The sequence below is a fragment of the Microcebus murinus genome, chromosome 4 (assembly GCF_040939455.1).
Source record: "Microcebus murinus isolate Inina chromosome 4, M.murinus_Inina_mat1.0, whole genome shotgun sequence".
NCBI lineage: Eukaryota > Metazoa > Chordata > Mammalia > Primates > Cheirogaleidae > Microcebus > Microcebus murinus.
In genome coordinates this window covers 11,536,074-11,558,938 of record NC_134107.1, presented here as the reverse complement: position 1 = coordinate 11,558,938, position 22,865 = coordinate 11,536,074, and the positions used below count along the sequence as shown (strand labels likewise).

Sequence of the window (22,865 nt, the reverse complement as noted above, 5' to 3'; positions counted from 1 at the left end):
ACCCCATAATCGTCCTGGAGCCTGGCAACAGCCTTCCCAGGCTGGGGTGCAGTGGCGTCCTCATAGCTCACTGCAGCCTCCAACTTCCAGGAGGTCCTGCCTCAGCGTCCTCAGTGGCTGGGCTAAAGGCATGTGCCACCACGCTCTAGTTTTTCTCATTTTTTTGTAGAGATGGGATCTCGCTATCTGTTCCAAGCTGGTCTCCAGCTCCTGGGCTCAAGTGATCCTTCAGCCTCCACCTATCAAAGTGCTAGGATTACAGGCGTGAGCCACCTCACCCTGTCTCTGGGGGGGGGGGGTTTCATGTCACTTGTCCTGTCTGTCTCATACACCCAGGGCTCACCCAGCACCCCTCTCTGTCTCACGAAATAGCAGATGCCAACAGAATCAAAGAATAAAGTCTTTTATTGTCTTCAGAGCGTTGGTGGTAGGACTGGAGACCCTAGGGCCACTCAGGTTGGACTTCCCTGGACCGGTTGTAGAGGAGGATAGCGCCTTTGGCGGAGGGGCAGAGCTCAGCCCACATCTTGGTCTCCTGCAATCTCTGCACATTCTGTGAGAGACAATGAGACCCACACATCCAGCCCTTATCACACCTCCTGCAGGTACCCAGAATTCCTGAGCCTCGGAGCCCTCTGCACTGCAGTATCCCTAGGGAGACATGCTGAAGGGCTGAACAGGCCTGGACCTTTCCCTTGGGCTGATGGCAAGTCTGTGACTCTGGAGGAAACTCTGAGAGACTGGGGAGTCCCCTGTGCAACCCAGCCACTTCTTCCCCCAAGACATGCATCACCAGGCCTCTTTGTGGACCCCAACCCTGGCGTCCAAACAAGATGCAGTTTGCCTCCCCACACCTGTGTCTCCACAAAGAGGATTCCTGTAGACTCATGGGCCTCGGGTCCCCCACTCAGGTAGTGCTTCCTCACCTGCTCAGAAGTCAGGCTGCACCTGGACAAGAACATGAAGGTGGCTTGATAGGAGACCAGCCCCTGTAGGGACCCTGTGGAGTCCCAGCTGCCTCAGCCACCCACCTCCCCAAGACCCAGGATCATGTGCCCCAGAGCCCACTCACTGGACGTAGAACTCAGCACTGGCTCGGCCGGCACTGGTCTCATTGCGTGCGATGCCCAACAGCAGGGGCTGGCTCAGGGTGAGCAGTGGCAGGTTCACCTGGGCCAGAGGGTCCCACCTGTCAGTGCCCACTGCCCACATCTCTGACCCTCTCAATGGAAAACAGCCTGTTGACCTTGTACAGCATTTTACAGTTTGTAGGTCAAGCACCCAGCACCACAGAATGTCAGATCTTAGGCATATTCATTTTGCAGATGGGAAAGTTGAATCCAGAGAGATTGAACCAGTTACCCAGGGTTGCCCAAGGAAAGTCAGTTTAGTAACTGGGACTTTTAATCCTTTCTCAACAAACTTGGGGAACAGGCAAGACATTCATCATTGTCTCCATTGTAAAGAGGAAGGACCTGAGGCATAGAGTATTGAGGGCTAGAATTCTCTACCTAGTGTGCCTAGCTGCAAAGCCAAGCTCTTCCCTAATGCCAGCCAGATGCCTGCAGACCCTCCTGCCAGCCCAGACTTGTGGAATTCTGGCAAATTCTATTCCCTCCCTTCATGCCCACAACTCTGTCTAGGTCACTCTCACTCACCTCATCACAGATTTCCTGCAGGACACTGGAGAAGAGTTCACGTACCACCAGTTCCCCAGGGAAGTCCTTGTGCTGGGGGCTGTCACCAGGGCACAGGGCCTGCAAGAGGTCAGGCTCAGCCCCTGCTCCCCACCTTCTCCTGCCCTGTGTCCCCCCATATTCGCTGGCTCTGAGGATGTGGTGTGGGCATGGTATAAGAGTCTTGGTGATACCCTAACCCAGCCCTTCCTTTTCCAGGTGGACAACCAGAGGTCCAGCTAGGAAGGGGTCACATGAAGCGTTGGGGGTGGGATGGGATATCTTCTTCCTCTGTCCACCTCCCCCATCCCCCACCCTGTGTTTCCTAGCTTCCCACAGGCCTGGGGCAGGGGTCAGTGGGGAGGCTGCAGGGCTGTCCCAAGCAAACTCTCAGAGAAACACCAGTCCAATTTTCCCCTTACAGATGAGGAAACTAAAGCTGGGAGGGCTGAGAGCCAAAGCTCTCTGAGCTATCTGGGTCTTTGTGCTCAGCCTGGCACCTCACCTGAGGCTCAGGGTGCCCACCAGGCACGTCCACCAGCCCAGGGGCCTCAGCCACCTGCCGAGAGCGGCGCAGGAAGATAAGGAAGTCATCTGCAGTGGCTAGTGCAGCGCCCACCCCCAGTGGGTCCGCTAGATAGGCTTGTCTGTCACCCCAATCAGCGGCCCCCTGCTGTCGCAGCCAGGCAGCTGAGCTGGCCCAGTTGGTGCCCAGGAAGTCTCTGTAGGAAGTAAGGCCCAGGCGCAGGAGCAGCTGTGGCTTCTGTGAGCCAATGGGCACCAAGGTGGCTGAGTGCAGGCGGAACTTGGGGGCGTTGAAGAGCCAGGGTTGGGCCTGTAGCCGGGTCTCCCAGATGGCAGTGATGGCCTTGTCCCCACCTGGTAGTGGGCGACGGTCGTAGGCTGGACTCAGCTCGGCCAGTACCTGCTCCTGGGGCAGCCCGCCCAGAGGGCACTGCAGCAGCAGGGATACCTCAGGATCCATGGGCTGGGACAGGGCAGCTCTGGGGGAGGACACAGCCAGGCCTGTAGGGGGGGTTCGGGGGGGCACAGTGACCCCTGGGCGAGCAGCTGGCTTCCTCTGTCAGAGATCTTCTGAGGGAACCCTCAGTTCTTCTACATGCCCTTGACCACTCTTTGGGCAGTAAGCTGTCCTATCATCCCCGCAAGAGCCCGGAGTCCTGCTGGGTACCCGGGACTCCTGCTGCTAGAAATGCCTGGGACTCCAGGTATCCCTACCACCCAGAGATCCCGGGTTCCACCCCCAAATGCCCATGGCCTCCACACCCAGGGGTCCTGCCTCCACCTCGGACGCGCGGGGACCCCCTCCCAGGGTCCGGAAGCTCCCGCCTCCAGCAGGTGCCCGGCTCGCAGGCCGACCAACCCCGCAGGCTCCGCCCCTTCCCCGAGCGGAAGTGCCCGCCCCCCTCCTTCCGCGACTTCTCATTGGCCGGGCCGGGCGCTGGCCGCGGTAGGTAGACCAGCTTGTGGGTCCCGGTCCTGACGCTTCCGCCCGGTCTTGGGGCACGCCGGGGCGGGCCTTGAGAAACACGCCCGCGAGCCCGAAGCGCAGGAGCTCGGCTTCCCTGGGCTCTGTGGCTGACAGTGTGACCTTGGGCAAGTGTTGCCCGCTGGGCCTTAGTCTCCCTATCTGCACCAGGGATTTGGGGGTGGGAAGCGAATTTAGTGAGCTGTATATCCCCCTCCCAGCTCTCACATGCTGAGGTTTTGTGGCTTTCTAGGCAGGGTGGGAACATGGGATGGTCCTCAAAGCAGTCCTCACACTGCAGTGCTCCCCACAGGTCTCGGCCATGTACTCCTCTGGAGAAAGGAGGCAGGAAGCAGCAGGGCCCAGGGGCAGAAGGGCTCACAGACCCCGGGAACAGGTGTGTTCCCCCCACCCCCATGGTGGGAGGGCAGGGGAGGGACACTCTGAGCTCAGGCTCCCAGGGAAAGGCTGGTGGGGTGGGGGTGGAGGGCTGATGGTAATATTATTTGGGGAGATCACTGGGATTCTTCCCTCTGGTCCCCCTTGGCTATCAATCTCTCATGTTTGGTGTGGGCAGCAGGACATGGTCATCATGGAGATCAGGGCCATCTCTGGGCTTTTTCAGGACCGAGATGTTCAGCTATCCAAGGCTCTGTCCTATGCCCTGCGACATGGGGCCTTGAAGCTGGGACTTCCTATGGGGGCCGGTAAGTGAGGGTCTTAGAGACTGGGTGGGGAGTGGTTTGCACCCAGGGAGCAATGTGAGTCTGTCTGTGACCTCTGCCCCATGGATTCCACCACTGCCCCATGAAGAAGGCACAGAGGGCACATGCTCCCCATGCACAGCGAAGACCTAGGCCCAGGGCCCTGTCTCATGTCCATGGCAGACTGGGAGAGGAGCCCCTGTCTGGGCCAGGCCTGGTGATGCCCCCTCCAGCCAAGTGGCTCCATAAACACTTATCCCAGTGGTGTGCACTGGTGGGTATTGGCATCTGATGTTTTTGAGTATCCAGTCCAGGCCAGGTGCTGTGCTAAACACTTTTTCTTTGTGACCTTTCATGAGGCAGGTCCACTTTCCACGTAAGTTGAAAACACTGAGGCCCAGAAAGGGGAGACTTTCTTTTCTTTTCTTTCTTTTTTATTTTTTTTTTGAGACAGAGTCTCACTTTGTTGTCTAGACTAGAGTGCCATGGCATCAGCCTAGCTCACCGCAACCTCAAACTCCTGGGCTCAAGCAATCCTACTGCCTCAGCCTCCCAAGTAGCTGGGACTACAGGCACCCACCACCATGCCTGGCTAATTTTTTTCTATATATATATATTAGTTGGCCAATGAATTTCTTTCTATTTATAGTACAGACGGCGTCTCACTCTTGCTCAGGCTGGTTTCGAACTCCTGACCTCGAGCAATCTGCCTGCCTCGGCCTCCCAGAGTGCTAGGATTAACCGGCGTGAGCCACCACACCTGGCCAAGGGGAGACTTTCTAAAGGTCACAAAGATAAATTCCATGTGATCCCAAGCTGAGGCTTTGTTGTTCCAGTTGCCTGTGGCTCTCCCTGTTAACCCTGGCCCAGGCCAGAGCAAGGTTGTCTCCTGAGCACCCTGTCTGTCCACAGATGGCTTCGTGCCTGTGGATGCCCTCCTGCAGCTGCCCCAGTTCCGCAGCTTCTCAGCTGAAGATGTGCAGCGCGTGGTGGACACCAATGGGAAGCAGCGGTTTGCCCTGCAGCCGGGGGATCCCAGTACAGGCCCTCTCATCCGGGCCAATCAGGGACACTCTCTGCAGGTGGGAGCTGAGGGGACAAGTGGGAGAGGCAGATGGGACCCCTGCCTGTGAAGGAGGTCTCACTGCAGCCCGTTCAACCAGGTACCTGAGTTGGAGCTGATTCCCCTGGAGACGCCGCAGGCCCTGCCCCTGATGCTAGTCCATGGTACATTTTGGAAGCACTGGCCATCCATCCTGCTAAGGGGCCTGTCCTGCCGGGGAAGGATGCACATCCACCTGGCCCCAGGACTGCCTGGGGACCCTGGTGTCATAAGTGGTCAGTGCCTCCCTGCCAGCTACTCCCTCCCACAGTGCCCTCCCAGGTCCCCTCCAAGGGTCAGAGCCTCCCTTGTCTGAGGCCTCCCTACACCCTCATGGAGCAGCACCCCCTGCCCCCCAGCCCAGGATCCCAGCCTGCCCAGGTTTGCTGACTGGTTCTCAGCTGCCCCAGGCCCCAGCTCCAGTTGTCTCTGCAGGCATACGACCAAACTGTGAAATAGCTGTGTTCATCAATGGACCCCTGGCCCTGGCAGGTGAGCCTGGACACAGCTGTGACTGCCCTTGGCCTTCAAGGAGGGCATGAGTCACATCTCTAGCTCTGCCAGCAGATGGAATACCCTTCTTCTGCTCTGCCAATGGGGTGATCCTGACTCCAGGGAATGCTGATGGCTTCCTGCTTCCCAAGTACTTCAAAGAGGCCCTGCAGCTCTGCCCCACCCGTGAGAACGCCCCCCCCCCATCCCCATTTTTGTGCCTGAAGCCTGTGTCCTTCTGCCCTAACTTCTTTCTCAGCCTCCAGCCCCAGGATGACTTAGGTCTCCCTTTCTGTCTCTCAGGAAAGCCCCTCTCCTTGGCTGGTGATAAAGAGACAGAGGGTCAGAGTGGCCCCAAGCACAGCCCCAGAGGAAAGAGGATGATCCAACAATAAAATATTAATTTATAAAAAAGAAATTTTAAAAAGTAACAAGAAAGAAACTCGTTTGAAACCATGATTCATCATCTGGTAGCTATATCTGGTCTTGTGTGTGTACTCAGGGACTACACATAGGTCAGGGGTGTTGACCTCAGCCACTCAGACAAGGGGAAGGGGATGCTGCACAAGCTCAGGGCCCCTTGTCCCTAGCCTGGGTGATGGCAGAGTCTAGCACAGCCAGGTCCCTGACCTGCACAAAGCCAGTGACAGCAGGTGAATGTGCCTAGCTCAGTGCCTGCCTGGAGCAGGTATGGGACAGTGAGTCTCAGTGAGTGTGGGCTTGGGAGTGGCTGTGGCACGTGGTGAGCAGGGCAGGGCAGTCCGACAGCCCTTAGAAGGCCTCATGGCCCCCCGTGAGTTGCAGGAAGAGGTCCTCATCCAGCTCCTCCCCACGGGCACGTTCCCGAGTCGACAGGAAAATGTAGCCCCCAATGTACTCGTGCACAATGCGGCAGCTGGCAGACACACAGCTGAAGGCCACGTTGATGTGCTCATCAAACTCGATGGCCACCTGCAGGGTGGGCAGTCAGAGGGGATAAGGTGGGTGGGACAAGGGAGCAGCCCATGCCCTGCCTTGGCCGGATCTGGCCCAGCCACCTGTCCCCATCCCTACCCTCACTCTGAGCCCACCTGCCGGATGTCCCAGTTGACATTCCACTGGCGCATGTTGCTGAAGCGCCACGTCTTGACCACGTCACCCACGGCCAAGTCGATGCGGATCAGCCGGTTGTTGGCGATGCCCAGAATCTCATCCTTCCTGCTGCCCTTGAACCTGGTCTCCAGGAGGAGAGAAAGTGAGCAAGGGCTCCACCCTGCATGGTCTGGAGCCCACCCAGAGCATGGCACAGTGCTCCAGAGCCAGCATGACAGAGTAAGAGCTGTGTCCCTTTCCCAGCTCTGCAGCTCCCCAGCTCTGCAACTCTGAGCAAGCCATTTAGGTCTCCTCATCTGGAAAATGGGGGTTAATTGATATAATCTTATAACAGCATTTAGTAGCATCAAACAGTCCATGCCTTTAAGTAGTAACTTTTTTTAGGTTTTGGTAGCAGCAGCAGTAGCTGTTGCCTCGCTCGTGTCTTTGCAGTTTGGGAATTGAAGAATCAAAGGGGCGCCTGCCTGTAACTGCATCCACTGTTAGTCCTGTCCTGCAGGCCAGCTAACCCGGGGCCTGGGCTCTTGTCTCTTGTGTTTGCTGTGGGGGTGCAGAATGGGAGACCCCACGGGGGCCCTCAGTAAGGTCTGCCCACAGAGGACAAGGGAAGGGAGGCTTCGGGGTTGCCCAGGACCCCACTCTTGGCATGTGGGTGTGGAGCTGCCAGGCAGCAGATGAGGCCAGAGTCAGTGCTGGGCGGGGCAGGGCGGGGCTGGGGATCCCACCTGACCATGACATAGGAGATGCCGAAGTCGGGCAAGGACTGCCAGGCCTGGATGAAGCGCAGCTGGGCCTCGGTCAGCGAGAGCTGGGCCACGTTCTGGTGGGCTTCCAGGATCCGAGGGGTGAGCTGTGGGACCACACTGGTGAGGGGCTGCCTGGCTCTCTTCCCCTCCCCAAAGTCCCTGAGACAACTCTCCCTGTCCCGCCCGCCTGCCCCTGTCAGGGAGACAGGATGCTGAGCCTGGGAAGGGGCAGTGTCCCATGCGGGGCTGCCAAAATGCAACCTCTCCCACTCCGCAATGGTGAGCTGAGCCAGGCCCTGGGGTAGATGTGGGCACTGGACCGTGACCCCTCCCAGAAGGTGGGGACCAGCCGCACAGTCCCAGGGACACGGAGAAGGAACAAGTGACCACTGGCGTTCCCGAGGAAGGCTCAGTGAAGATCCAGGGGTCCAGGGTGGCTGGGTAAATGCTGTGGACATTCCCACCCTCAACCCCCACTCCCTCCGGCACCTGCTTGGCCTTGAACTTGCGCTGGAAGCGGGGGGCAACAAGGCCGTAGGGGTTGAGGCCCTCGGCAGAGGCATCAGGGCCCTGGGGGTGATTGCCCGAGCCCCCGCCGCCCGTCCGCTGCAGGCTGAGGAAGGCCAGGATGGCCTGCACCTCGCTGGTGTAGCTGCTGTCCGCCATGGTGCGGCCCTTGGAGGCCAGCCGGCAGCCGGCCATCCAGCGGGCGTACTGCTGCTCCTGGGAGTGGGGGACAGAGGAGGGGGTGCTCACCAAGCTCTGGTCCCACGCCCTCCCTGTCCTTAATGCCCTTCAGGCCTGGTGCCAGCCCCTGCCCCAGCGCCCGCTTTCGTCCCCGCTGCAGCCCCTGCCCGGCTCTCACTCACGTCCTGGCACCGCAGGTAGATCTCGCTCATGCCCTCAGGTGAGGGCACTAGGAGTTTGATGCAGAACTTCTGGCCTGAGACATTGACATCAGGGACCACCTCACAGCCTGGAGGGAGAGGAAGGGGTGGGCTAGGAGGCTGGGGAGGGGGACAGATGCCTGAGCGGTCCTCATGTGCATGCCAGCCCCACACAGCCACCTCAGGACAGAGGGCATCTTCCCTGGTCTCCAGGAGGAAGCTGAGGCCAGGTGGGAGCACTCACCTGCCCAGCCCATAGGTGGGCACCCCCAGCCCCTGCCCTGTTGACTCACCCTTGAGGTTGAGCTGCTGAATGGGGTCCCCCGGAGCCTCGTCCTGGCTCTTGTAGTAGGACAGTGTGGTCTCCTTGAACACCACCCAGTACTGGCGGTAGCCCTTCAGGGTCAGCTTCCGGGGCCTGAGGAGCAGGGAGCGGGGCTGTGAAAGGCCATGCTTCCTTCCCTCCCGCTGCCAGACGGGCCAGGGCTGCCAACTCTGGGCCCCACTCACCGGAAGATTCGGAGATGGTCCTTGAGCTCTGGGATGGCCGTGAGGCTGTCCTGTGGCAGGAGAGGAGTCAGAGGGATACCTGGGTCCCCCGCGCTTGGCCCTGACCTGCACCCGCCCCGAGTCCCTCCTCACCAGCACATCCGTGGGCGCCGACCCCTCCAGCTTCACCTCCAGGTTGCTCAGGGCTGCATCCAGGTCGTCCAGCCCTGGGTCTGTGCCGGCTGGCTCGCCCACCTCCCCGCTCTGGGACAGCTTGTTGACGTGGTACTGGGTGGGGCACGTGGCCAGGGAGGGCTGAGTCTGGCAGCCCAGTCACCTCACAGTGCCCCTAAGCTGAGCTGCCCCGGAGCCTGGCCCCACTCTGGGAGGCCCTTCCTGCCCTGGGACTGGCCCACGCCCCAGCCGCCCCGAGACACCCAGGCCCGCCGGGCACCTGCAGGGCTGCGAACACCATCATCTCCTCCTCGGTGCAGTCGGTCTCCTCCAGCAGCAGGTCCCAGCGAGCCTGCTCGTACAGCTGGGTCAGCCGCACAGGGTCTGTCTGCAGCCAGGGGACGGGGAGGGGGTCAGATGCCCGATGCCTGGACAGTCCTCGCCTAGCCCCTGCAAGCCTTGGCCCTGGGCAGCCGAACCCCACCCCGGCCCGCACAGCCCGCCAGCCCCCTGCTGCCCAGGCAAGTGGCGCTGTTTTCCCGCTAAACCTTTGCTCTGTTGTACAGATGTTTGCTGCGTGCCAGCACGCTGCCCAGGCACGTGAGTAAACCAATCAGTAAGTAAAGCAATTCACAAGCATGATAAACACTGCCAAGGAGATCGCTTCCACAGGGAAGCTCACTCCTGCCCTCAGTCAAGGGCACCAAAAGTTTGGTGGTGATACGGGAGAGTGGAACACCGGAAGCATTCAGGGAAGGCTTCTCTGAGGAGGTGACATGCGGAGCAGTGAAGGAAGGATGACAACGAGCCACTAAAGGGAAGAGAGAAGGAAGAGGATTCCAGAAAGAGGAAACAGGGAGGGCAGATACCCAGAGGGACATCCCAGTTACCGACAGAACCAACGCTCCCTCAAAACCCAACCAAGCTGACAGCAAGGGCATAAACAAGGTAAACCCAACAGGCCGAACAAGAGAGAGGGGCCTAACCAGGTGAGAGTGTCAACAAAAATTTGGAAGATGGAAAACAAATCGTGAAAGGAAACGGGGTTGCGGAGAGAGCTGGCATCTCATGCGTTTCGCTTCGCCTGTGCTCTGGCGAAGCCACCAGAGGATTCTGAGAACAGGCAGGCAGGAAGAGCACAGATCTGCACGGAGGCATCAATTCTCACGGCGGCCCCCGACAGGCTCCGCGGAGTGAGAACTGCAGAAGGTCCCTGAAGGAGCAGGCCCGTCCCCAGTCCCTGCTGCCAAGTGACAGCAAGCTGGAACCTGAAGGAAGCCGGAGACTCGCTCTCTGGGGACGCTTGAGCCAGAGGTGGCCCTGCATTAGGAACGCCAGGCACAGTGACAGAGGGTGGCACTGTGCTGAAAAGATGAAGTTTTTTTACTTTTTTTTTTAATATAGAGACAGGGTCTAGCTCTTGCTCAGGCTGGTCTTGAACTGTTTGAACTCCTGAGCTCAAGTGATCCTCCTGCCTCGGCCTCCCAGAGTGCTAGGATTATAGGTGTGAGCCACCACGCCCGGCCTAGATGAAGTTTTTTAAAGTTGGCATTCGGAAGGGTGAGACACCCAGCCCAGCTTTTCCCACAGGGACATTGGCATCGAATCCTGGTGGGAGATCAGAGGGTTCGCCACCGAGAAGCTAAACAGACGGAGAGAAAGACCCAAAAAGAGCAGCAGCCCGACTGCGTCGCCCCGAGGAGGCCACCCAAATGCCATGCCCTGTTCACGCACTCAGGGTCTCCAGTCGGCTTCTTATAGGGCTTCACTTCTAGAAGCGAGTGGACCTGCAAGGACCGCCCGCACGTGAGCACGGCTGCTGGCACCAGCCACAGAGGCCAAGGCGAACAAGGGAAGAGCTCGGAGGAAAGACAGGGTGCGGGCAGAGGAGAACTGCAAGCACCATCAAAATCCCTGTAGGGATGAAGCAATGCACTCGCAGAACGAGCCCAGGATGTTGTTTTTTTAAAGGAATGTAATTATAAAGCTATAGGAATTACGGCTGTGTGGCATTGGCAAGAGAGACAAAGTGACTGACAGAAGTGAAGGGAGTTGGAGAGAGATGTTCACCTGGCCCAGGACAAAGGTCACACTGCAGGTCACTGGGGAAAGGACGCCCTTTTCAATAAAAGGCGCTGGCTCAACCGGATACCTGTACAGAAGAGAATTGACACCCTGCCACGTACGGACATGGATTCCAGATGGATTGCAGATCCACACAGAAAGTTCAAAGAATGCAGCTTTTAGAGAAAAACATAGGACTGCATCGTTGTGATCTTAGGGTAGAAAAGGTTTCTTAAACCAGACACAAAATGCGTTAAATCATAAAAGAAAAAACATAAATCGGGTTATATTAAAATTAGGAAGTGCGGAGAGAGTGAGAAAAAAAGAAGTGCTGTTTGTCAAAAGAAACCATGAATGAAAAGGCAAAGCTCACAATGGGAAAATATACTGAGAATATGTTTATCTGACAAAATGCTCATATCCAGAATATATAAAGAAATCCTACGAATCAATAAAGACAAACAACTCAATATAAAAATTGTCAAAAAACTTGAACAGAAACTTCACAAAAGAGGATATCCCAGTGGCTACTAGCCATATGAAAAAGCATTCAGCTTTATTAGTCAGGGAAATGTTTTTTTGGTTGTTTTTTTTAACTATTCATTCCCCCATAGAGACTGTATTAAAACTGTATGAACAGGCCGGGCGTAGTGGCTCATGCCTGTAAATCCTAGCACTCTGGGAGGCTGAGGTGGGTGGATTGCTTGAGGTCAGGAGTTCGAAACCAGCCTGAGCAAGAGCAAGACCCCATCTCTACTATAAATAGAAAGCAATTAGTTGGCCATGCCCACCAATTAGCTGGGCATGCCCACCATGCCCAGCTAATTTTTTCTATGTATAATAGAAAAAATTAGAAAAATTTTTAGAAAATTAGAAAATTTTCAGAAAATTAGAAAAAATTAGAAAAATTAGAAAAAATTATTTTTCTATACATAGAAAAAATTAGCTGGGCATGGTGGCGCATGCCTGTAGCCCCAGCTACTCGGGAGGCTGAGGCAGCAGGATCGCTTGAGCCCAGGAGTTTGAGGTTGCTGTGAGGTAGGCTGACACCACGGCACTCTAGCCCGGGCAACAAAGTGAGACTCTGTCTCAAAAAAAAAAAAAAAAACCAAAAAAAAAAACTGCATGAACAAATAGATCCGTGGTTGTCTGGGGTTGGATGTGGGAGGAGGAAGGACAGCAAATGTGAACTTTCTGAGGCAGTGGGAACATTCTAAAACTGGATTGTGGTGACAGTTGCCCAGCTGTATACATTATACTAAAAATAATCAACCTTACAATGGTCACGACGGGTGATTTTTATGCTATGTAAATCCTATCTCAATCAAGCTATTTAAACAAACAAGACTATATGAGATGCCATTACACACCTATCAGAATTGCCACAACAGAAAAGACAGAAAATACCAAATGTTGGTGAAGTTGTGGAACATACACTGTTGACTGGAGTGTAAATTGGTACAACCACTTTGGAAAGCTGTTTGACAGTTACGTGCGACGGCTAAGCTAATGCCTGCCCCGCAACACAGCAGTTCCCCCTCTGGGTACAAGCCCTACAGAAGCATGTGCATGTGTTCACCAAAACCCCGATATTGGCATGTTCATGTCATCTCTAGTCACAGTAACCCCAATATGGAAATTGTACAGTGTCCATCAACAGCAGAATGAATAAATTCATTGGGGTACATTGACGTAATGAAACGTTACACACTAACGAGAAAGAATTTACTACGACCATATGCAACATGGATGAGTCAAACAAACATAACGCTGCAGACATAAAAGAGCATAGAGTGTATGACTCCATGATGTAAATGTCACACAAGCAAAACTAAACTCTAGTGTTAGGGGTAAAGTTAGCGGTTAGCTCCTGTGAGACATATTGCCTGGAAGGCCGATAAGGGGGGCTTCTGTGAAACAGTTAAGTTCTGTTGCTTGATGTGTTAGTTACAGTTGTGCATTTTGCTAAATGTATGTTATACTAAAAACCTAAAAAAAAGAACACTAAAAAACAAGAGCTCTTAGAACTTAAAAATACATGAAACCTGCCTGGTAAACATAGAAAGACCCCATCTCTTAAAAAAATAAGAAAAATTAGCCAGGTGTGCTGGTGCACACCTGTAGTCCCAGCTACTTGAGAGGCTGAGGCAGGAGGATCCCTTGAGTTCAGGAGTTCAAGGCTGCAGTGAGCTATCCTCATGCTACTGTACTCTAGCCTGGGTGATGAAGTAAGACTATGTCTATAAAACAAACATATATATATATATATACATATACAGTTGTGGAAATTAAAAATTCAATATAGCTATCTGGGAAAATAAGGAACTTTCCAGAAAGTAGAACACAAAAAGACAAGAGCTGAAAAATAAGAAAGAAAAGATAAATATTCAATCCAGGAAGTCTAATATCTACAAAACAGAGTTCCAGAAAGAAGGAACAGAAAAACAGAGGGGAGGAAATTTTTAAAGAGATTATATAGGGCATTTGTCCAGACCTGAAGGACCTGGGTTTCTGATTTCAAAGGGTCCAGAAAGCATGCAAGTCAATGAGTGCAGACAGACACATACTAAGACATAGTATTGAAAGATTTTTGGAACACTGGAGGATACAGAGAAGATTCTAAAAGCTTCTAGTACCTCCCCTTCTTCTTCAAGAAAAAATGAAAGGATCACATATGGAAGGATTGAAACTCAAAATTCCCCCAGACTTCTCAAGAGCAACACTGGAAACCAGATGACAACGGGAAGAAGCCTCCAAAATTTTGCGTGAAAACGCCTCCAACTAAGAATTTTACACCTAGCCAAACTGTCATGCAGGTGAGAGTAGAATAGTGACCTTTTCACACCTGTGGGATTTCAAAGACATCCAGGTCTCATGTACCTTTTGGAGGAAGCTGTTGAAATACGAGCTCCATCAAAATGAGGGGACTGGCGAAGGCAGAGTGACATAGGACTCTAGGAACAAGAAGTCCAGTGGAGGAATTCCCAGGAAAACAGTGAAGGGAAGTCTTAGACCACAGTCACGTCTAGAGAGCAAGCAATTCATGTCTGGAGAATGAAGCAACACTGATTGATATCCTAATGTGATCGAGCATTTTGGAAGGAGCGCTGTGGCTGGGGGCATGGAGGGGCTTGGTGAGGGGGCGTCCCTCTGATCACGGTAAGACCCTCGCTGGTAAGCCACAGCCACACAGAGAGTGTCCAGACAGCCTTGTGGGGTCCCTCTTGTCATTGGGGACAGACAATTAATATAAAAATAAGTAAATAAAGATAACAGCGATTATGAGCAATTTGTAATAAAAATTTTGACCCGAGAAAGGAAACATAATTATTGTTACACTGCGGCTTAGCTAAGAGCACTATTTATATGTGTTACTATTTGCAGCCATAATCACGTTGTTTTAACCAAAGACTATAAATGCCACTTACTTATAAAGATGCAAGGAAGGCTGCAACTCGTGGGAGGGGAGAGAACAGAAGGAAAGAAAGCTTTATCCTTTGTGCAAAGTCAATGGTAATGTGTGAGATGGCAAAATCGAGAATCAGACATACACACATGTCATATGGAGGTAAATACTAGAATGAAAAGCTACAGTCAAAATTCCCATTCTCCAGGAGTCGGAGATCTGGGATAAGGAGAGGTGGGCGGGGAACTGCTTTGTTGCCGTTACAAACTTGCTAGGACTGTTTAACTCTTTCAGCCATCATATATTACCTCATCTAAAAAGACACTTTAATTTAAAAACCACAAAGAGAAAAGAAAATAAAAACCGTAGGGAACAACAAAGACCAGATGGTGTTTAGATCTTGGACAGCAGACAGCACAGGCGGTGACCCCTGAGGGAAGGGACACAAGGTGAAAGACGCCCCACGCCACTGCCTGGAGTCTCCAGGGGCAGCACAGGGAGGGGGAACCGAGAGCCCAGAATGTTCCCCCAGGTGAGGAGATCAAGCTGCTTCCAAGTATCTTGACTTCATCCCCACAAGCTTTAAAAATATTTACAAGGCACGGTGGCTCACGCCTGTAATCCCAGTACATTGGCAGGCCAACGTGGGAGGACTGCTTGAGGCCAGCAGTTCAAGACTAGCCTGGGCAACATAGTCACACAAAATAAAGAAAAAACAGCTTGGCCAGGCATGTGGCACACACCTGTAGTGCCAGCTACTTGGGAGACTGAGGAAGGAGGATCACTTGAACCTAGGAATTTGAGGCTGCAGTGAGCTATGGTCTCACAACTGCACTCCAGCCTGGACAACATAGCAAGACCCTGTCTCAAAAAAGAAAAAAAAGAAAAAAGAAAAAGAAAAGAAAAGTAAGTATAGCAATAGAAACCATCAAAAATGAAACATATAGAAAAGTAAGACTGAAAAAAAAAATGTACACAGTATCAGCGAGTTGTGGGACAATTTTAAGCAGTCCAATAGTCATGTAAATTGAGTACCAAAAGGGGGCAAGGGCAGGAAAACAAATTTTTAAAAGGTAACGGCCCACCCACAAATTTTCCAAGTTTGATGAAAACTATAAACTCCCAGATTCAAGAAGCTCAAAAAAACCCCAAACATAAGAAATCTGAAGCAAACCAAGGCACATGATATTCAATTTGTTTAAAACCAAAGATAAAAAGAAAAATGTGGAAGCAGCCAGTAAAAAAGACAGCTTGCATGCCGCTGAGCAGAGAAGCACAGCAGGCCTCTGGTCGGGAGCAGGGTACGCAGGAAGGCTGCAGCGCAACTCCTTTAAAGCAATGAAAGAAAAAAGCCTGTCAGCCAAGAATTCTATAGCCAGTAAAAATCTCTCTCAAGATCGAAGGCAAATTCGTTACCGGGAGATCCGCACTGCAAGAAACGTTAAGGGAAGTCCTTCAGGGGACAGAAAATGGTGCCAGTGCGCACTCCAGACCTCCACGCGGGAATAGAGAGCACAGGAAAGGGTAAGTGTAAGGGCGAATATAAGAGACTTTTTTCATATTTTAAAAATGTCTTTAAAACGTCATTGGGGCTGGGCATGGTGGCTCACACCCGTAATCCCTGCACTTCGGGAGGCCAGGAGTTCTAGACCATCCTGAGCAACAAACACAGCAAGACTGGTCTCTACAAAAAATAGAAAAATGAGGCCGGGCGCAGTGGCTCACGCCTGCAATCCCAGCACTCTGGGAGGCCGAGGCGGGTGGATTGCTTGAGGTCAGGAGTTCGAAACCAGCCTGAGCAAGAGTGAGACCCCGTCTCTACTATAAATAGAAAGAAATTAGTTGGCCAACTAATATATACAGAAAAAATGAGCCGGGCATGGTGGCACATGCCTGTAGTCCCAGCTACTCGGGAGGCTGAGGCAGGAGGATCGCTTGAGCCCAGGAGTTTGAGGTTGCTGTGAGCTAGGCTGACGCCACGGCACTCACTCTAGCCTGGGCAACAAAGTGAGACTCTGTCTCAAAAAAAAAAAAAGGAAAAATTAGCCGGGGGGAGGGGGTTCTTTCTAGTGCGATGAGAGCGTGGTGGCGTTCTGTGCTGATGGCTGCCCGGATCTGGGAATACGCTAAAAACCGCTGAATTGTACTGTTTAAACGGGAGCACTGCACCAGTAAAGCTGGCTTCTCAGTAAAGCTGTCACGGTGATAGCAGCAGCAATGACTCCACAATGTGTTGTGGGTTTGGCTGTGTCTGTGCCACAAGTGGGAGGGAAGGGACACCAGGCAGCATGGAGGCGGGGTCACCGCAGCAGCCGCAGCACTTCGGTGCAGACGGGGCAGAAGACACCAGAATAGCTGCAGCCGAGGGGCAAGAGGGTCAGAGGGTGCCCAGGGAAAGCTTGCAAACAGGAGGCAGGATTCCGGGGAGCGAGTGTTCTGGGGGCAACCGTGAAGTTTTGCGGTGAGGGGAGCAGAGCGGTGGGGTCACCAGTAGAGACAGCGGCCTGTGAGCCCCTGGGCAGCTTTTGAGATGGACACAGGGGGCACACTGGTCGCCATCAGGGATGTAGGCAGGGAGGGAGAGTGGACGGGGAAACCTGGGGCCAGCCTGCACAGCCTCCTTCCTCGCCTGCCCCAGTCCCTGCAGATCCAAGTGCTGCCTCCTCCAGGAAGCCTTCCCTGACTTTGCGGCCGGGGCCTCTCCCAGCCGAGCCACACCCAGACTTCCCAGGGGTGCCCACCACTGGCTGTGCTGCCTGTGGTCATCAGCTCCCTGACGGCTGCTTGAGAAACAGGCCCGGAGACCTGTTTGTCTCTCATCTGCCCCGGGCCCAGCACGGTGTTTGTGGGGTCAGTAAACAGAGGCACAGACGGACAATCAGGCAGGTGGACTGGCCCCTACAAGTCACTAACATCCCAGAGCCCAGCCCTCTGCCCTGGGCGCCATGTCTCATGGACCGCACGCCCCCACCTCTCCCTGACCCACCTTGGGATCCAAGTCGAAGAAGCTGTAGTACTTAAAGCGCAGCCAGAGCATGTCCCCGGCCTTGACGCCCTGCTGCATGAGGCAGCGCGACGAGTCCAGCCACCTGGGCCGCAACAGAGGCGGGGTCAGGGCTCCGCCAGGGACACCCGAGGCTGGGGCAGCGGCCGGGTGGGGTGGGGCAGGCGCACACACGGGCAAGGCCTGGAGGCACCGGGCGTGGATCCAGGGTGTGCGAGGACGTGGGGCGGGTGGGCGCTGGGAGGGAAGCCCAGACACAGGCGGCGGCGCACCTGCTGTGGAGCTGGGTCTTGTCCAGCAGGGAGCTGGGCCGCGGCAGGTGCTGCAGCAGCAGCGGGTCGGGCGGCGGCTGCGGCCGGCTCAGCATGTGGTAGCAGGCCTCGGCCTGGGCGCTGTCTGAGAAGTGGGCTGGCATCCCCCGGAACAGCACAGGTGCCACACCTGCAGGGCAGGTGGGAGTCACCAGGCCCGTCCCCGGGCCCGGGCCCAAAAGGCCTGGCCCAGCCCCGGCCCTGCCCGCCCCAGCCTGTGCTCACCCCCAGCCAGGACCACCTGGGTCAAGTCATACACCTCCTCCTCCGGCTCCTTCTCCTTCTTTTTCTTCTTCTTCTCCGGAGCCCGAAGCAGGGACAGCTCCTCAGGGTGCCGGATGCCTGAGAAGAGCTGGGGTCTCAACGAGGCTGGGGTCGAGGTCCTGCCCGGGCCTCCCCACCTCATGCAGGGTGGGAACAAGGCAGCAAGGACGGTAGGACAGTAGCTGGGCTGGGCAGGGTGGGGACCTGCCCCCTCACAGCAGCATGGGGGCCGGCGGAGGGGCCCAGCCGGGCAACTCACTGAGGAGGCGGCAGATGGCGGCCACGGCCTGGAAGAGGGGCTTGGAGAAGCTGGCGCGGAGGCGCAGGGCGCGGCGGTTGGGCAGCCGCAGGATCACCGGCCGGTGCTGGGGCCCGAAGAAGAGGCGTGCATCGGCCAGGATGCCATACTTGTCCAGCGTCCAGTGCGTCTGCAGCAGCCATTGCCTTTTCTGTTCCCACCAAATGGCGTGGTCCGACCAGTCCTGCTTGCGGTCTGCGGGCAGGGTGTGCAGGTCGGCGTGGCGCGCCCCGCCCGGCCTTCCTTCTGCTGCCCCAACCCTGAGCAGGAGCCCAGGATCACAGGCCTGTGCTGACCACCTCCCGCCCCTGCCCAAGCCCCTGGTGCCGACGGAATGGCTCTTCTGGCTGGGCCTTGCTGTCCCTCTGGGCTCAGTCGCCACGTCACTTCCCAGAGGAGCCCCCCAACCCGGAGTCTGGGTGCCCAATCTCAGTGCCCCCACCTCCTGCGCTGCAGCACTTGGCGCCTCCTCTGTCCTGGCTTAACGACTTCTCTCTCGCACTCCTGGGAGCTCCAGGAGGCAGAGACTAGTCTGTCTTTCTGCTGCATGTCCTCAGGCCCTGGGACTGTGCCTGGCATGCAGCGGGACGTTCTCTCTCAACATTTATTGAATATTAGCTGTGTGAACTAGAGCAAGGCACTTAACCTCTCTGGGCTTCAGTTTTCTTTTCCTCATTTGTAAGATGTAATAACTACCCTGACCCCATGGACATGGAACAGAGCCTGCTGCAGGGTAGGTGCAGAGTGTTTGTGGCACACTCGTGCACGCACGCGACTATCCACCAGTGAGCATTCAGTAGAAATAGGTCCCTCGTCAGCCAGCTAGGGACTGGGGACACAGCAACGGAAGACACGAGGTCTGCTGGCCTCTCTCAGGGAGCACAGGAACAAAGGGGACTGACGGCACTGCCCCCCGGCCCTCGGGAGCGTACAGAGCCCTGTTCCCTGGGTTCCTCGTGGTCCTCCTGGCCAGTCGTCCGGTGCCTGTGCCACCTCCCACTCGTGCCCTGCCCTTCTAGTCACCAGTGCTGCCAGCGCCCAGAGAAGCGTCTCCCTTTCCGTCTCCTCTGTCCTCCCAGGGCTGGGCCCTCCGCTCCCGGCATCCTCACTCTGTCCTGGGCTCTGTGCCGCCCACTTCCCCTTCTCTTGACTCTGCTCTTTTTTTGTCCAATTTTGTCCCCTCCCCTGACCTGCCCCTCACCTGTCCTTTCCCAGGTTTGGTCCGGGACCCTCTTCTCCCTCCTCAGCCGTGTCCTGTCCCTGGGGTCTCCCCGTTCTCCAGTTGCCACCTCCTGCCGACCCCCCGGGTGTGGCCCTCTGACCCAGACCCTGTCTGGAGCCCAGACCAGCCCCCTAGGTGCCCCCGGCTGAGGCACGTCCACTGGCTTCCTTCCTTCCAGAAACTTCTGTTCACCTGGCCATGTGCCCGGCACTGGGACCATAAATGCACTGACCCCCAGCTTTGAGGCGCTCAGCCTAAGCTCGCTCTGCACAGAGGCGCCCCTTCCCCGGCTGCAGCTCCTCCACGTCTCGGGGTGGTGACAAGGACTCTCCACCGTGCATCCCTTTCACGTTAGTCACCACCTCCCAAACCCACCCTCTTCGCCATCCTCCCTGCCCAAACTTAGGGCCCTGCCGTCTCCCCAGGACGGGGTCTCCTGCTTCCGGGCTCCCCACATGGGAGCCTTGGTGCGACAGCCCCCGCCGAAGACCCTCTGCTGGGAACGCTTCACCTCCAGGGCGAAGTCCAGACCCCCCAGAAGCCTTCAGGGCCATGCGGCGCTGGCCAGGGACCGCCCAGCCTCATTTCTTGTCACACTCCAGGCATCCTCCCAGCCAAGGGGCCCTAACTCAGAGCACCCCCATGTCCTCGCCGTCACTGCCCTGCTCCCCCGACTGCGGCCACCACTCAGAGCTCGTGTTAGGTGGCTTCTCCCGGGAAGTCTCCCTGTCCTGGGCTGGGGGCAGCCCTGTCTTCAGCTCCAGGCCCCAGGAAAGCTGTCCCTGTGTAGCTCAGCCCCTCAGAGGGTCGGTCTCACCTGCCGGCCACGCTGCAGGTGGCCGGGCCTGGCCAGGGGCTGACTTGGCTAAGCATCATAGATGTCTGAGCGGGAGTGGGAGGGCTGGGGACCCCATCCACTGCACAGGGGACATAGAGCTGAAGAGACTTGCTGGGGGCCCAGCAGGGGATGGAGCAGCAGTGTGCCTGGCTGTCTGACTCCAAGCAGGGGCCTCTCACATTTCCCGCACGCCCTGTCCTGGGCCCCTCAGGTCTGCACGCCCCTCTCAGACCCAATGTGACACCTGGTCTCCTGCTTTCACAGCCTCTTTGGGCCCTGCCTCCGGAAGTGCCCCTCGCTGCCTCAGCCCGGTGGCCAGGCGACCTGTCCATATGTGGACCTTTCCCCTGGGCTGCACGTGGTGGGTGGCAGGGTCTGAGGAAGCCTCCCCACCCTCACCCCGGGCAGCCGAGGACCCAGGCTGGGACTCACTGGCCTGCCTTCCGCTCTGGCTATCAGGGTCGTCCTGCTGCCCTCTCAGGAAGGGGCAGTCCCCGCCCCTGCAGGGAAGGAGGATGAGAAGCCCCCATGTCACTGGCCTTGCGACTCCCACTCCCGACTAACACCGCAGGCTGCCCTGCTGTAACTTCCTGTTGGGGGCAGGGCCTTCCCCCCCAGGCTGGGCCTGTCACCAGCCTGCTGAGAGCTTCCGCAGGGGGAGGGTGTGTGGGAGCAGGCCCCCAGGTTAGCAGGAGCCCCCGGCCACCCTTCAGACCTCAGGCACATGACTTGTGCCTCACTCGGCCCAGGCAAGGCCACCCCCTCTGCCCCTAGAAGGGGATGAACGGAGGACTGTGGCCCGGTCTCATCCTTAGGGACTCAGCAGAACCAGCTGGAGTGGGAGGAAGGGAGGGAAGATAGTGGGTGGGAGGGGAAGTTGGGGAAATGTCTTTTTTGGAGCCGAACGATTAAACTGGTGCCTGAGTCACTGTGACACCATTATCGCAAGCTGCGCAGCAGGGGTGGCCCGGAAGTACCAAGACTCAGGCAGGCGGGGGCAGTGGAGCACTCACTGATCTCCTCCACGATCTTCAGGAGCACCCCGCCAATGTGTGACTCCCCGGTGACCCGGAGGGTGACCGACTCGGCCTCGGGGTCCTCCTCTCCCACAAACACGCGCAGCTCCCAGGAAGAGTCGATGTAGTCCCCGGAGGCCGTCTTCATCCCCGCCATGGCTGCGGCTGCTTCTACAGAGAGGGTGGCAGGAGGCAAGGGGGCAGAGCGCTGGGGGTGGGGGGCTCCCGTGTTGGAGCAGAGGGAGCCGGGTGCCTGCACAGCTAGGCGGGCAGGGAGCAAGCCCGCAGGCCAGGATGCCCGTGGCGGCGCATGTCATGGGGCACTGAGTTGTCCCAGGCCAACGTCAGGCCCTCCCACCATCATGGGGGTTGAGCTGAAAAAGTACGCTCAGGGACCATGTTGTCAAACCTACTCCCATCTTACAGATGGGAAGACTGAGGCCCAGTGACCAGGTGCTCTCAAGGTCACCCTGCTCATGCTAGAGCTGGGCACAAGCCCAGGGCTGCTTTCCCAGCCCACAGCTCATGCCCCAGCCCCACGTGGGCAGGTGCCCACCCTGGCAGTGGCTGTGTGCTCAGGGCAGGAAGTAATAATCCTTCCAATCCTGGTTCACAGCTCAGATCCAAACATCCCAAACCAGCCAAAACCTCTCTGGGGTGGTTGAAAGTTCAGGATGCCACATGAGCACGGTGTTTTGGGCGGAGGCTGCAGAGTTCTTGGGTCTCAGCAGCCGGCCCCAGCTTACCTTGCCAGCGAAGGATCGGGGCTGCAGGTGGGCCTCGCTGCACACCTGCTGGCGCTGGGCCGCTTCCTGCCCTCTGCTTTCTCTTTGGAGCTTCCTCCAGGAGGGCAGCCCTCCCCGCCTTATCACCAGGAGGGCGGGCTTGGCCCCTCCCCAGGGCGGGCTGGCGCTGGGTGCAGGAAGCACACTGCCAGCTTGCAGAGGGTTCCAGCGGGCCCCAGCCTTTGTCCCCAGAGAACACAGGAAGCAAAGGACAGCGGGGCGTGTGGACCCAACACCACAAAAACAGTCCCCGTTATTTGGGGGTAAAACTCGGTTCAAACTAGAGAAGCCTCCCCCCCCCATTCTGTTCAGGCCTAGGTCTGCCTCTGTAGGAAATCTCTCCCATTGCCTACCGGTCATGAGGTAGGAACTTTGGGCCACAAGACATCACTTGGGTGCCCAAGGAGAGCAGGAGCTGAAGGACTAGATCCAGGTTATATAAGGAGTGCAGGTGTGCCATCAACAGAAGATCCCTGAGGGCTCTTTCCTACCCCTAAACAGCCCTGTTTGCAAATGTGTCAAGAGCCAGGGAACAGAACTGGCCCTGATCATTCACAACCTCACTGCCCCCACCCCAGGGCTTGTGGCTGGAGCACGGCACCTCCGCTCTGTCCCTCCACTAGCAACGTGCTTCCTGAGTACCCACGGGCTCGCTCCTGTCAAGTCCATGCTCAGGGTCATCTCGGAGTATCTCTGGTGGCCAACATCTTCCTGCCCACCACCTGCACGAGGACGCAGCTCCAGTGGAGCTGGCAGCTGTACAGGGCAGTCAGCCCTTCTGGTGACCACAGTGGCTGCTGGAGGCA

The 22,865-nt window shown here is 56.4% G+C and overlaps 3 protein-coding genes across 10 annotated transcripts; 1 reads left to right on the top strand and 2 right to left on the bottom strand.

Annotated features, from left to right (window-relative positions):
* Positions 1-387: 387 nt before the first annotated feature.
* On the bottom strand, positions 388-3,087 carry NUDT22 (nudix hydrolase 22). Of its 4 annotated transcripts, none has more exons than XM_076001745.1 (6): positions 3,027-3,087; positions 2,182-2,702; positions 1,659-1,757; positions 1,073-1,170; positions 855-948; positions 388-553 (listed from the first exon to the last, which is right to left on the bottom strand). In XM_076001745.1, the coding sequence occupies exons 2-6, from the start codon at positions 2,659-2,661 to the stop codon at positions 443-445; spliced, it is 882 nt and encodes a 293-aa protein (XP_075857860.1). In that variant the 5' UTR covers positions 2,662-2,702; positions 3,027-3,087; the 3' UTR covers positions 388-442. The 4 variants fall into 4 exon arrangements, with proteins under 4 accessions (XP_075857860.1, XP_075857859.1, XP_075857862.1 ...); XM_076001744.1 differs by having other exon boundaries at positions 2,983-3,063; XM_076001747.1 differs by having other exon boundaries at positions 927-948; positions 2,983-3,063.
* TRPT1 (tRNA phosphotransferase 1) lies at positions 3,085-5,931 on the top strand. Of its 5 annotated transcripts, none has more exons than XM_076001743.1 (8): positions 3,125-3,147; positions 3,479-3,562; positions 3,791-3,872; positions 4,782-4,951; positions 5,033-5,207; positions 5,407-5,463; positions 5,536-5,649; positions 5,767-5,931. In XM_076001743.1, the coding sequence occupies exons 2-8, from the start codon at positions 3,488-3,490 to the stop codon at positions 5,856-5,858; spliced, it is 765 nt and encodes a 254-aa protein (XP_075857858.1). In that variant the 5' UTR covers positions 3,125-3,147; positions 3,479-3,487; the 3' UTR covers positions 5,859-5,931. The 5 variants fall into 5 exon arrangements, with proteins under 5 accessions (XP_075857855.1, XP_075857856.1, XP_075857858.1 ...); XM_012777903.2 differs by lacking the exon at positions 3,125-3,147 and adding an exon at positions 3,162-3,293 and having other exon boundaries at positions 5,539-5,649; XM_076001742.1 differs by lacking the exon at positions 3,125-3,147 and adding an exon at positions 3,162-3,293.
* Positions 5,845-22,161, bottom strand: FERMT3 (FERM domain containing kindlin 3). The gene is made up of 15 exons (XM_012777895.2): positions 22,021-22,161; positions 21,272-21,445; positions 18,160-18,393; positions 17,862-17,978; positions 17,598-17,766; positions 17,308-17,410; positions 9,132-9,239; positions 8,831-8,965; positions 8,699-8,748; positions 8,482-8,606; positions 8,171-8,277; positions 7,791-8,024; positions 7,281-7,405; positions 6,534-6,675; positions 5,845-6,414 (listed from the first exon to the last, which is right to left on the bottom strand). Exons 2-15 carry the CDS (start codon positions 21,429-21,431, stop codon positions 6,235-6,237), a joined length of 1,989 nt encoding a protein of 662 aa, XP_012633349.1. The 5' UTR covers positions 21,432-21,445; positions 22,021-22,161; the 3' UTR covers positions 5,845-6,234.
* Positions 22,162-22,865: the final 704 nt, after the last annotated feature.

Excerpts from the sequence above, each read along its gene's own strand:
- NUDT22 (XM_076001745.1), bottom strand. The coding sequence starts at position 2,661 with ATGGATCCTGAGGTATCCCTGCTGCTGCAGTGCCCTCTGGGCGGGCTG. Across the intron at positions 1,758-2,181 it reads GTGGGCACCCTGAGCCTCAG|GCCCTGTGCCCTGGTGACAG; the intron begins GTGAGGTGCCAG and ends GACCTCTTGCAG. Across the intron at positions 554-854 it reads TCCTCTTTGTGGAGACACAG|AATGTGCAGAGATTGCAGGA; the intron begins GTGTGGGGAGGC and ends TGTCTCTCACAG.
- TRPT1 (XM_076001743.1), top strand. The coding sequence starts at position 3,488 with ATGTACTCCTCTGGAGAAAGGAGGCAGGAAGCAGCAGGGCCCAGGGGC. Across the intron at positions 5,464-5,535 it reads TGGACCCCTGGCCCTGGCAG|CAGATGGAATACCCTTCTTC; the intron begins GTGAGCCTGGAC and ends TAGCTCTGCCAG. Across the intron at positions 5,650-5,766 it reads CCTGCAGCTCTGCCCCACCC|GAAAGCCCCTCTCCTTGGCT; the intron begins GTGAGAACGCCC and ends TCTGTCTCTCAG.
- FERMT3 (XM_012777895.2), bottom strand. The coding sequence starts at position 21,431 with ATGGCGGGGATGAAGACGGCCTCCGGGGACTACATCGACTCTTCCTGG. Across the intron at positions 17,411-17,597 it reads AAGACCCAGCTCCACAGCAG|GTGGCTGGACTCGTCGCGCT; the intron begins GTGCGCCGCCGC and ends GTTGCGGCCCAG. Across the intron at positions 7,406-7,790 it reads GCAAGTTCAAGGCCAAGCAG|CTCACCCCTCGGATCCTGGA; the intron begins GTGCCGGAGGGA and ends GTGGTCCCACAG.